Source organism: Pezoporus flaviventris, unplaced genomic scaffold, assembly GCF_033815535.1.
Source record: "Pezoporus flaviventris isolate CSIRO_AGI_PZ_B2104156 unplaced genomic scaffold, CSIRO_AGI_Pfla_v1 ptg000046l, whole genome shotgun sequence".
Lineage (NCBI taxonomy): Eukaryota > Metazoa > Chordata > Aves > Psittaciformes > Psittacidae > Pezoporus > Pezoporus flaviventris.
In genome coordinates, this window is record NW_026892594.1 from 1,460,943 (window position 1) to 1,474,314 (window position 13,372).

The 13,372-nt window shown below is 48.7% G+C and overlaps 1 protein-coding gene across 1 annotated transcript in view; it reads right to left on the reverse strand.

Annotated features, from left to right (window-relative positions):
• The window catches only part of LOC133276786 (collagen alpha-1(VII) chain-like), a 121,908-nt gene that overhangs the window by 52,766 nt on the left and 55,770 nt on the right, over positions 1-13,372 (reverse strand). Inside the window, exons 43-53 of the mRNA XM_061467946.1 lie at positions 13,328-13,372; positions 13,045-13,116; positions 12,363-12,398; positions 11,899-11,940; positions 11,169-11,222; positions 9,810-9,848; positions 9,601-9,636; positions 9,025-9,159; positions 6,600-6,728; positions 6,210-6,326; positions 44-124 (exon numbers count right to left, since the gene is read on the reverse strand). Of these exons, the coding sequence (XP_061323930.1) occupies positions 44-124; positions 6,210-6,326; positions 6,600-6,728; positions 9,025-9,159; positions 9,601-9,636; positions 9,810-9,848; positions 11,169-11,222; positions 11,899-11,940; positions 12,363-12,398; positions 13,045-13,116; positions 13,328-13,372 (786 nt within the window). The remainder of the gene's footprint in view (positions 1-43; positions 125-6,209; positions 6,327-6,599; positions 6,729-9,024; positions 9,160-9,600; positions 9,637-9,809; positions 9,849-11,168; positions 11,223-11,898; positions 11,941-12,362; positions 12,399-13,044; positions 13,117-13,327) is intronic.

Below are 13,372 nucleotides of genomic sequence, written 5' to 3' on the forward strand. Positions count from 1 at the left end.
CGTAGGCAAGTCCAAAGCTGCTGCAGTGAAATGGGGTGCTTACCTTGTGTGTCTTGTGCTCAGCAGATCTCCTGGCTCTAACATGCCCTGGGAGCACAGAGCCACCGTCTGAATTCACATCTTCCTGTGGGAAGGGAAAAAGCATCCTTCTGAGCACCTAATATTATATAGTATCAGTAGTAATAACAACAACAATAATAATAATGATCATAACACTGTGTTCAGCTCTGGGGCAGCAGCACAAGAGGGACGTGGAGCTGTTGGAGCGAGTGCAGAGGAGGCCACGGAGATGCTGCGAGGGCTGGAGCAGCTCTGCTCTGGAGCCAGGCTGAGAGAGCTGGGCTGGGTCAGCCTGGAGAAGAGAAGGCTCCTGAAGGGGAGACCTTAGAGCAGCTCCAGTGCCTAAAGGGGCTGCAGGAAAGCTGGAGAGGGGCTTTGGACAAGGGCCTGTAGGGCCAGGCCAAGGGGAATGGCTTTAACCTGCCAGAGGGGAGACTGAGATGAGCTCTTAGGCAGAAGCTCTTCCCTGTGAGGGTGCTGAGGCGCTGGCACAGGGTGCCCAGAGAAGCTGTGGCTGCCCCATCCCTGGCAGTGTTCAAGGCCAGGCTGGACACAGGGGCTTGGAGCAAGCTGCTCTAGTGGAAGGTGTCCCTGCCTGTGGCAGGGGCTGGAACTGGATGAGCTTTAAGATCCCTTCGAAGCCAAACCAGTCTGGGGTTCTGTGATTCTGTGATTATTAAAGCAATTCATTTTCTGCCATTTAAAAGAAATAAAACCCACCTAAAATATTGCAACTTTGGACTTCAGATGCCTCCCTGCCCCAGCTGTGCCCGAGTAACACACCAGCTATACACTTACTGTACCTTAACACACCCGATTGGAATAAACCCATTATTAATGCCCATTAATGTCTACACGTTAACCTGCCACTTGGTGATATTTGCAGTGCTCACGATTTAGGCTGATAAACTTGTAAGGCACACACAGTAAAGCTTGTACAAATAGTTACTGGCATGGTTTGTTCTTCTTCATATTAGCAACGGTAAATTATCTACTCGCTGTTGTAAAGACGATGATATTCCTCACTGCTGGATATCTCTGTGTACCACAGCGATTCCCTGAACCACACAGTGAGAGCACTGCAGTGTGGTTCTGGTGAACATCTTAATATATAATAGATATAGATCTTTATATATATATACATAATGAAATATATATTATAGACATATGAAATACATATGAGAGATATATATATGAATGAAAGCTTGGCATCTCCTTGCACCCAAACCTCAACCCTGCCAGAAGGACACGAAGGAGAAGGAAAAATCACTAGTTATTTAGCACTATTCCCACATTTTTTTTTGCTGCAGAAACAAAGAGCAGGATTAATCTCAATTAATTTCACCTAAAAGTATGTGTTGAGGCTTTTAGATGATTAAAGTTAAGGGAAAGTAAATCCTAAGTGAAGGGCTTCCAGGAAATGCTGGTTGGTGCAGCCCTGGACATTACGCTGTCAGGTTTTCAGGGATGATAGTGAAATATCCTGTTTTGCTGGATATTCACCGGCTGGATGCAAGTTTTACCTAATGGCAAATGAACCCAGGAAGTTTCTGAGTCACCAAAATACGTAAAGGATTAAAAAAAATAGTATTTTGGTCCAATTAAAATGGAAATTCTTTACTGAAAGATGGCGAGGGTGACAGAAGGAGGAATAAAAGCCAAGTCAGGGATGGGGATGTGCTGGTACAGCTTGTTCAGGGGAGGGCCCATCAAGGGTGTGTTTTCTAATGGGACAAGCAAGAGGAACATCTCCAGTGCTTACATCGAGGTAACTTAGATGGGTCAGATGGTCCCATCAGACGAGACCACGTGGATTTCTCATGATAGCTCATCCTTAACTCTTAAATGTTGTAAAAACCAACTCTTTGTACTTATAGCAAAGAACTTCTAGCTCTAAAAAGCTGCTTCTCTCATCACGGGTCCACGTTCAACTCACAGACATGCTGAACAGCATCACAAGGCAGCGGTGAAGCAAGAATGGGCTGCTGAGACCTTACTGAGGTGACCCGTGTGCCTTTCATCTCATAGAGCTGCCATTTACTGGGGTGCTGGGAAATTGCAGGGGGTAATAACTTGCCTTCCTACTGCAATTCCTCTCCAATTTCAGCAGTTTCCTGCTTGGAGGTCCCAGCAACGAGGCACCTCTAAGAAAAGGAGGGAGGCTGCTGCTTTCTAAAGGAATGATTTACTGAGGGTGGGTGATAGTGTGAAAAAGAAGGGAAAAGAGAGGAAGAGAAAAGGAACAGATGAAATTAGAACAGGGAAGAGAAAAATGGTAATAAAAGGAGAATAAAACAACATGCCAAAAAAATACACAGGAAAAAGGGAAAAAGAAGAGGCCAAGCAGATACCAGGTAGGAAAATCGTGACTATGGGGTTATCCACATGGAGATAACCAGGATAACCAGGGGCATTTATGTGAATTAAGTCTGGAAATGAACTAACTTTACTGCATGGCAGACGGAGGAGGCAGGGGTTGGCTGTTAAGGTCCTGGAACACCAAAGAAGCGGCTCACCCATCGAAAGAGTAACCAGTCACCGTTCCTCGCACAGACACGTGTACCGGGGCTCATCCTGCCTCTGTCTATCAGTGAGCTTGCTTCCCCATTAACTCCTGCCAGGCAGTAATTGCACCTCGGAGATGAAGCTCTTGGGCTATTACAGCTGCTTCTCTCCAGGGCCTCATGAACCTTTTAACAGGTAAAATTTGTGATTACAGCTGCTGCTGACAGGAAAACAACGGGCTCTGTTCCGCTCCCTTCGCATCACTGGGTTCACTCCAAGAGCCTAAATGAGCTGAGAGGATGCAGGAGCTGCAGGGAGAGAGGGGCTGCTGCTGTTCCCATGCCTTTGGACCATACTTTTGCATCCTCCTGAGGATAAAAGAGATTTTACACCAACTGCAAGTGAGGAAAACACTCTTGGGGTGCAGATCCCATCATACTGGGGGGGATGAAGTGCCTTAAACTTGTGGCAGCCCTTCCACTTTTATAAACACCCTTACCAAAATGGGGATCATAGAATCCCAGACTGGTTTGGATTGGAAGGGAGCTTAAAGCTCCTCCAGTTCCAACCCCTGCCACAGGCAGGGACACCTTCCACTAGAGCAGCTTGCTCCAAGCCCCTGTGTCCAACCTGGCCTTGAACACTGCCAGGGATGGGGCAGCCACAGCTTCTCTGGGCACCCTGTGCCAGCGCCTCAGCACCCTCACAGGGAAGAGCTTCTGCCTTATCTCCAGCTTGAACTTCCCCTGTTTCAGTTTGAACCCATCACCCCTTGTCCTATTGCTATAGTCCCTGATGAGGAGGAGTCCCTCTCCAGCATCCCTGTATTCCCTCCTCAGATACTGGAAGGCTGCTATGAGCATCACACACAAGAGCAGGAAGGGTGATGCTATCTGCCTGTCTTTCCAATAGCTCTTCATTTGATAGGGAACTCTCTGGGCTGGGATTCAGGGAAAGGTGTTTGATAACACCAGGGCTCAGGATTGCACCAATTACTGCCAAACACCTTGATGTAGCATCACTGTGGGTTAGCACTGATATCGCACCCACTAATCCATAGGGCTGCTCACCAGCAGCCCCAAAAGGGCAGCAGATCATCTCTGTCAACCCAAAGTGAAAGCTTTTCCCTCTCCCAGCCCATTTGCTCTGCTCCTGATAACTCAGGGACTGATGGACATGGAATCACCTTCTCATCCCATCTCCCTCCAGCCTGCTCCCAGGGTTAATCAACTTGAGCTCTAATTTCCCATTTGAATTATAAGTTTTCAGCTTCCTCCCTCTGGCTCTCCTCTGCCTTTCACCACAAGATTAAAAAGCTCTTTAACATTCGATATGTTCTCCCTGTGAAAACCTCTGATGCAGAAATCAAGTCATCTCAGGCACTCTGAATTGGGCTAAAAAATGGCCAGTCTTGGGTCTCTTGTGATATATGAGCCGGAAAGCCACCTACAAATCAGTTTTGGGGCTCTGCTCTGAACTTCCCATGGGGATTTAATAACAAAAGCATTTCAAACAGAACACAGAGATTGGGTTTGGTCCTTGGGATGCAGGGATTAAATGAACCACTTATACTGATGAATGAGGACAGTTCTTCCTGCCCAAATGTCACATTTGACAGGGCCACGCAGTCCTTTTGCCTTCCCAGTGCCAATGGCCATGGTGTCTGGGCACAGAGATGCACTTAGCTTCCAGACATCCAACAAACAGGGATCGCTCCCATTTCATTGAGGAAGGAGATGCTGCGCGAGGTAGTCTGATTCATTAAACAACGCCACACAGGGATGTATGTGAAGCCTTTAGGAATCTGCTCCCAAAAGGCATCGAGCACAGCTGGATGTCCACAGTTTCAAATGGAGCAGCAGGTTTGGGATACCCCCAAATGCATGGTCTGTGGGTGCAGGTCCATAGGGACTGAGCTCTACCTGCTTTCAAGAGCAGGACAGCAAAAAGCTGCCACCTCAGCATCATTCAGCCCAATCCCATAAGAAATGAGGGGGTTTAGGCTCCATCCATTTGTTCTTCCAGGTCTTTCTCCAGCTTAACTATTCCCAGCCAAGGGAAATGGTGCATCCAGGAGGAGAAACAAAGCTGATGGATGCTCATGGCACAGGCCACGGTCTCCAGAGCTACAGCTCACACACATAGAGACATGTGGGGTGTGTGAACGTGTGTTTGTGCTGGGAGCCCTCTCGTGGCTGCTGCCACATCCTTTATTCCAGCTCCGCGATCCAAGGTGTGTTAATGCAGAACCAGCCGGAGACAACGGAAGTGATAGAAGCAGAAGCAAGGGTTCAGCAGACTTAAACCAGAGTGAGATCTCCTCCAACAGCATCTCCCCACTGTGAGCTACTCCCTCATTGCTATGCCTATACACTTATTAATGCTGTTCCTATCCATAACTGTGGCTGTAATTGTAAGCAAACAGCAAAGGGACTTTTCCAGTTCATTTCTTAAGGCTGTTGGGATCCTGTCTCCAAGTATCCCCAAAAAGAGCATTCCCTGCATCACACAGCAGCACATCGTTGTGCAAAGGTGTTAAACCAGCACCGGATGAAGGCATTTTCCCTCTCCATCACTGGGGATGGTGTCACTCAATGCTGGGGTCTGTGCACTTGTTACAACGATGTTCAAAGTGGAGGGTGCTGGGTCTGGTACAGGGCAGAGGAGCATGGCAGGACAAAATCCATGCCAAGGAGGGTGGAAAACAAAAGGGAAGCTGGATGCTAGGGATCAGGCAACCACACTGCAGGAATACCACAACTTACTGCCCATCAGCTGAGCTGTGGTAACTGCTGCTACCAGCTTGGATGCACCCTCTAACCTTGCTGAAAATGATATAATCTCTCTTACACATACACTTGTAAACCAGCTCTAACTCCTGCTTATGGAAGAACCCTCTACTTTGCTGCTGTCCTGTAGCTAAAGTGCAGCAACAAACCACTGCAGACCTTGAAGGAAGAGGTAAAGTGAATCACTCTGCATCGTGTTTCAACTGGGACATCACCTTGGTTCAGGTGATGCACAAAGGCTCATTACATGACAATTTGCCCTTGTTGGTGAGTCCTTAAAAAGGAGAAAGTCCCAAATTCCTGCTTAGACCCTAAAATCCTCTTCTTTAAAAGAGTCAATCTGTATTCCACAGCTGGGCTCAGGAGGGTGCATACCAGGGTCTAAATAACTGTGCAGGGAAGCCTTAGGGTCTATGGACTATTCTGAGATACCTATGGAAAGTAAGAAGGAAAAGGAAAAGGAAATAGCTTATCAGGACATATCTTCACTGTCCGGGGTCTGTGTTGTTGCTGGAGTATTACAAATCTGAGTTGAAATAGTATTGAGAATCATCAAGTATTCAGTCAGCCAAGCCCAGATAATGGGATGGATGCTGTGGTCAGACGGATTTGGATTAGGAAGAGATTTTCCTTCTTTTTCCCACAAAACCTTTGCCAAGGACTCTGCCTGTATTCAGTGGACACGGTTGGCCATGAGCTTCCAGCCCAGGTCCCACGTCCAAGTAGTAGTGTCCTGCAGGGATGTGGGAGGAGCAGCCCCAGAGCACTGGGTGAGAGATGTGCATCCCAGTCACTCCCAGGCCATTACTTATCTCCACAGTGGTCTAATGCCCAGAACTGCTGGGGAAGACCTACATGGCTGGTGTCCTGCTGTGGTTGTCCTTCCACCCTGTCCTCCAAGGACTCCTGAAGCTCCACGGACTGATTTCCTTGTAGATCATCTTCTGGGTGTGATGGGGGCGCAGCCAAGCTCTGCAGAGGGTGAGGGATAAGTGACAACGTGGTATCACTAATAACCAGGGCAGAAGATGGAAAGCCAGACCCTTTTCCAAGCTCTGACACTGATTCATGCAGAGATCCTTTTCCTTTCTCTAGCTTAGTGTTTCACTGCAGTAAAATAGGGCAAACCCCACAGAATTGCAGTGATTTGTCCAATCAAGCTCTGAGAAGAGTAATTCCTTTGCTTCTATTAAACCAGCACTAATGAAAACCTAATTAAAAGTCACCGAACAGGCATTTACTTACACTGCTGAGAGAAGTGTTTGTCCCTTTTGAGTCTCTCTGCTTCCTTCCTTCCTCAGGTGTTTTCTCCAAGGGCTCAGGAGGGTCTCCTAGGGACTGATGCTCAGGTTCAGAACCACCAGCAGAAGGACTCTGTGGAGACCAAAGCAAGTTACTGCCTTTCCTAAGCCAAGACATCATCCACAATACACTATCAACACTGCCATTTATTCAACAGCATGCTCAGAGCCAGCAAGACAAGGCTGGAGAACCAAGATGCCAAGACCTTTGTTGCACTTTACTTTGGCAAGTGCCACCAAGGATGGCCTGGGACAGGCTGCAAGGCTCCCCCAGGGGTCATAGAGCTGCTTTGATCTGCTTTGCTCTCTGCATGAAGACCTAGACAGGCTGGCCCACATGGTCCCCAACCTTTTCTGCCAGTTGAGATGGGCTCCTAAAGCCCAACAGAGACAGTTTTGGTGTCCCTGTACCTCAAATCCCAGCAGTTTGGGGTGCTGGTATACATCCAGTTTGTGTCTCCTGGTGCAAACACATCTACTGGTGAGCACTTCATGCCCTCTCAAGCTCCTAAAGTGCTACCATCATCCAGGTTGCAATGATCCTGACAAGCAACACATCTCACCTGAGACCGCAGCAGGAGCCTGGAGCTGAGAAGGGATGAGCCTGTCTCACCTTGCCTAAGTGCCTGAGCAACAGGGTCATCACTGAACCAACCACAGAGGAAGAGAAAAGCACCAGGAGCTGGCTCCAAACAGCTCTTGTGCTCCAGTTAGAGACAGCATTTCCCACCAGTGACCCACAAGGGCTTATGGAGAGTGAGTCACTTCTTGGCTGTCCTGAAGAGGATGAGCAAAGCCCCACCACTGCTGCAGGCACTATTTCCTGGACTATCTCTTATCAGGACTGTCTGATCAGGCAGATTAAGATCCATGACTCCTCCAGCAGCTATGAGATGACCTGGATATAGCCCTATGATGTCATTCATGGAGGTGTGCTGCAGTTTGGGTCCAGCATGGAGAATTGGCCTTTAAATTGCTAACAAATTCCTAATTCCCATCAACACAATCTGTTGCTTGAAGTTGCAAAGGATGCAGGTGACTAGATCATCTATAGCAGTTAGCCTGGTTACTGAAGCAAATGAGGGCTGCGGAGTCATGGGAAGGACTCTTCTCTTGTGCAGTCTCAATCCAATCTAACAGCAGGATTGGATCTATTCTTGCCAAGGCAGGAGAGATGCACCTTGATTACAGCCTCCAAGTGAGGAGAAGTTGCAGGGTGTGTTCAGCATGTAACCAGCATGGGATGGCTTGAAACCAGCCAAATCTATGCTGTTTTTTGCTCAGAAGACAAGGGTAGAAAGGAAGGGAGGATGAGGATCAGGAGAAGGTATCCCTGGAACACAGAAGCTCACAAGAAGCTTGTACACATTTGATATGCAATCTCCTAATATTATTTCTGCCCCAGACCAGATGGAGCATAGATCTACACTTCATAGAATCATAGAGTGGTTTGGGTTGGAAAGGACCTTAAGATCACCCAGTTCCAATCCCCTGCCACTGGCAGGGACACCTCACACTAGACCATATCACCCAAGGCTATGTCCATCATCTTTGTAACCATCCTTTAAACACTGAAATGAGCTCATCACATGTGAGTCCTTGGAGCTCAAGTTTGTCATCACCACATCTCCCACTTGATGTTGCAGGATTCACTGGTGTTTGATACTACTCATGATGCCCCAGTCAGCATGGAAGTGACAGAAGCAGCACAGAGCCTGCAGGTGGAGAATCAGTTTAGGGTGCCAGGGTCTGCAGACTCCCCGAGGTGAAAATAAACAGCAGAACAGATGGATGCTGGAGAGGGGCTGTTCATCAGGGACTGTAGTGATAGGACAAGGGGTGATGGGTTCAAAGTGAAACAGGGGAAGTTCAGGTTGGAGATAAGGCAGAAGCTCTTCCCTGTGAGGGTGCTGAGGCGCTGGCACAGGGTGCCCAGAGAAGCTGTGGCTGCCCCATCCCTGGCAGTGTTCGAGGCCAGGTTGGACACAGGGGCTTGGAGCAAGCTGCTCTAGTGGAAGGTGTCCCTGCCCGTGGCAGGGGTTGGAGCTGGAGGAGCTTTAAGGTCTTTTCCAACACAAACCATTCTACGATTCCATGGCTTCTAGCTACTTCCATCAACAATAACGGTAGACTGATTCCTTTATTTTCACTGGAAAGAGTGTTTTGCAATCCCATCAGTTTAACCTGAAGATCCAAAATCCTGATATGGGCCATTAGCCTCTTCCAGCTTAACTGTTTCTTAAAGTGGCTTCAAGTCACCACAACCTGCTTAATGACAGAGGTGACCCTGAATCCTTCAATGACTCATTTCTGCATCTCATTTCCTCCAAGGTCTGTGTGCCCCAAGGCTGACAGATGACAATACTCACACTGTGCTCAATGACATGCAGAGCTGCTGGCTTTCTCATGGAGGTCTGGCTTGTCTTGGAGCCGCTGAGCTGCTGCACCAGCACATCCAGCCCATCCCGCAGGAGCGCGTTGGAGAGGTCCTTCAGCAGTGCCAGCTGCAATCAGTAGAGACCATTAAGGCAGTAGCATAGTGCACCCTCCTGCCTAAGAGCTCATCTCAGTCTCCCCTCTGGCAGGTTAAAGCCATTCCCCTTGGCCTGTCCCTACAGGCCCCTGTCCAAAGCCCCTCTCCAGCTTTCCTGCAGCCCCTTTAGGCACTGGAGCTGCTCTCAGGTCTCCCCTTCAGGAGCCTTCTCTTCTCCAGGCTGACCCAGCCCAGCTCTCTCAGCCTGGCTCCAGAGCAGAGCTGCTCCAGCCCTCGCAGCATCTCTGCGATACAGCATGGCAAGCTGTAAAAGGACATGCAATAACCCTGCCTTCTTGTGAGTGCAGTGCTGGACCCAGGTGAGCACACATCATCTCCAGAAGGCCAGAGGGAGTAGATGGAAAAGCTCAATTACAATCACCTTGTCAGAAGAGGGTCAAAGCATTCCTACCTTGATACCATTTGCTTCAAAAAGCCTCTCCAGATCCTGCAAGAGGAAAGAAGGGTCAGAACTTCTCCTCTCTTGTCCAGACCAGGAAGCTGGTGCTGGGGGTGGCTGACAGCTAAGCTGATGGACCCAAACCGGGTCCCATCTGGCACCCTAACCCCAGACAGAGGGAGGTGTTTCCAACATCAATATGCTCTATAAATCTTATTTACCTGCATTTCCACTCCTTTGCCTGGTGGACCTGGTTCTCCCTTCAAATGAACAAGAACAACTCATTAACTAAGTCATTATCCCAATGAGCAGCAAGAAGAGAAGCTCTGAGAAGGGGCAAGAGTCACATATGTGGCCCTTACTCTGCTACCAGCTGATGCTATAACCCTAGATTAAGCCCCATCAGGCTCAATCCTACCCTGGTCAATGGGCTCCTTCACTCCTCCGTTGGATACAAATGCTGGCTGCATACATAGGGCAGGCATGGACCAGAGCCAGACAAGAGCATCATCAAAGTGAGGTTTGAACCAGAGCTTTGCAACATCCCCTTCTCCAACTCTTGGCTATGTTCAACACGTAAAGAAGCAAAGGTTTTTAGGCCCCTCAGTGCCACCAATGCTGTCACTGTGGTGGCAGCAGTGCAGAGGTAGCAGCAAAGAGAAGGGTGGCCAAGGTGCCATCATGGTTGACAGTGCCTTCTGGATGTGGCCAGTGGTGCTGGTGGCCCTACTTCACATGCAGTCTGGGTCAAATATGGGTTGGATACCCAAGAGCAAGTCGCATAGTCAGGCTGTCCATCTCTCCTTGCCCTCATGGTGACACTCTCTATGTGAGTGATCCTGGGCCACCATCAAAGATGAAGCTACAGATGAGCTGCAATGGCCTGGGAGGTCCAGCAAGGGACATCTGCTGAGGTGGGGGTGACCTGCCCCTCTGATGGGCTTCATTTCACTGAAATCTGGTGTCTGCATTGACAGATTCCGGTGGAATGAAGGGCACCAGGAAGGCCTCGGTGGTGCTGCAGCTCCATGCCAAGGTTAAGGATGCATCTCCACGAGGTGCAGGAACCACAGTGGTGTGCCGGTTGAACTGGGTACATCTGAGGCTCCTGGATAAGTCTTTGCCTTTACAATGAGCTGGATCTCATGCCAGTCAGGAGATCTACCTGTACCCACTGGTGCTGCTTTCTGTACCCTTTTCCTCTCCATTGACTGAAGGAGTTGGTCCCACCTCTAAAGTTCCCTAGATGTGTGTGGTATCAGAAGCCATTTCTTCCATCCCTTTCTGATGTGTTCTTCAACTTGCAGCGGTGAGGAAAGGAAGGAAACATTCCTGAACAGTTTAGAACTTTATTCCATTCAACTCCCGAACAACATCTTCTGACCTGAATATTGTGTATCTGCTTAATCGAGTTGTAGGACTACATCATCAGTGTGAGCACACGCTTCTGAGCCCATCTCAGAAACTCTGCTTTGAAAACCCAACCTTTTAGAGAGCCAGAAGAGATGTGAGATGGATGCTCTACCCCTCCCCAACACAATGGCATCAACACAAAGATGATCCATGCAATCAGAACATACCTTTGGGCCGGGAGGACCTCTTTCGCCTTTCAATCCATCCCTCCCACGATCCCCCTGTAAACCAGAAGGAACATGTTAGTTCTTTGATCCCTCTACAATTGCTAGTGGAGACGGTGGTTTCATCATACATTGTGGCATTTCTTGCTTGGTGGCCCCAGACTAACAGCACCTTTTCCAGATGGACCAACCAGCCTTGTCTTGTAACTATCACACTAATTCACACAATGAAGTTAAATTTGGAGCAGCTCTGCTCTTAGAATCACAGAACAGTTTGGGTTGGAAAGGACCTTAAAGCTCACCCAGTTCCAGCCCTCTGCCATGGTCAGGCACACCTTCCACTAGAGCAGCTTGCTCCAAGCCCCTTGGCCTTGAACACTGCCAGGGATGGGGCAGCCACAGCTTCTCTGGGCACCCTGTGCCAGCGCCTCAGCACCCTCACAGGGAAGAGCTTCTGCCTTATCTCCAACCTGAACTTCCCCTGTTTCAGTTTGAACCCATCACCCCTTGTCCTGTCACTGCAGTCCCTGATGAAGAGGATGATGCTTTGTGTTTGAAGGATCTTTGCTGCTAGTGGTGGGAACTGCGAGTATTTGCTTAAGAAACTTGGAGTTTCAGGCTATGTTTGAAAACCCTGTCTTACAAAAGTAACGAAGCTACAAAATATACAACATGTGGAAAATAATCACACACTGAGCTTCAACACCCATCTTCTCCAGCCAGGAGCTCTTACCTTGTCACCTTTCAGGGTGATGGTGGTCTCCAGAGAAGATACCTGCCAAGAAAAGCAAGCTTTTAGGTGTTTCTGTGTCACAGTCTTCTTGCAGCATCAGTAACACACCACTTGTGGAGGGATTCATGCTGAGAGGAGCTAGCTGCATCGCTTTGCACCTTTGATAAGGCTAGAAGGGAAATCCATGTCATAACATGCATGGTTGAAAGCAATACATGGCAATGTGCCCTCTGTGGTACCCACGATTCATGATAAATCCCAGTGCATCCCTTCCCTGAACAAACGTGTAAGTCAACAGCAGCAGGTGTTACTCACAGTGCTTCCAGGAGTGCCAGGCAGCCCAGGCTCACCCTAGGAAGACACCCCCACCCCAAAACCCAAGAGTGAGTGGTGCAATTCAACATTTGAGCCCCCAAACAGACTCTTTCTCATGCAAGGTTATAAATGGGAATGTGCAAACCTACAGATTCACCCTTGTCTCCCTTCTCTCCAGTGATTCCCTAGGAGGTGGAGAAAGAAACAGGATAAAAACAAGCCATGGCAGGAGGTCTCAGCAGCCTCTTGCCAGATAAGCATTTGATGGATTAAGAAGCCCATCTTTGAGCTAATGAAATCTGGGTTTCAACATCTCTCCTGTGAAGGGTTCTCTGATACGTGATAAGGGGTGGGATTATGAACCTCTGCCTCGGTGGGAAGGCTCAGCAGGGACTTCCCTCTACTCAGTTTCACAACGTTTGCAGAAACACCATGTCTTTGAGACCTCTGACAATGCTTCCCAAAGTCTTAGGGCTTCCCAAAGCTATGAGAGGGAGATCGCACAATGCATAAGTGCATAATTTCCTTCCCTTACCCACCAGAGTGAGAAGCATTTTGTTTCCAACAGCGTGGGTCTGAGGAAGGTTTTGTACTCTCAGAACCCCCCAGTGCCCATCCTGCTCTTTAATCTGTGCTCTAGGTAATCAAGCAAGAGGGAAACACAGCACTGATCTTCCCTATGAAGAGGAGATGCCCTTCCCCAAAAGACAGGGAGGGAGCTTTCTGTGCCTTGCAGACTGTAAGGCCGAAGAAGAATAGGGTTTTCTTCAATTGGCATTGCACTATCTCAAGTCCACCCTCTCTCAACTGCTCCTTTAGGGATTGCCTTACATCCTTTCCAGGTTGTCCGGTGTCGCCTTTTATCCCCTTCTCTCCAGGCCGTCCTGGGAGCCCTCGTGGACCCTGTAAGAAAGGATTTGGGGAAGCAAACAGAAATAGAGCTTCCAGCAGCTCAGGAAAGTAAATCCAACAAGAATGTTATCCCCTCCGTGGCTTTTCATGCACATGGACGTTTCTAAGTGGGGACTTCCATTGGGATGGAGAGGGAAGGAGCAACCTCCTCTGATGCTCCATTGTAATCTGGTCAGAAAATGATAGTAATAGCAATTATTACCCTGATTCCTCTCTTTCCTGGCTCTCCAGGGACACCAGCTTCCCC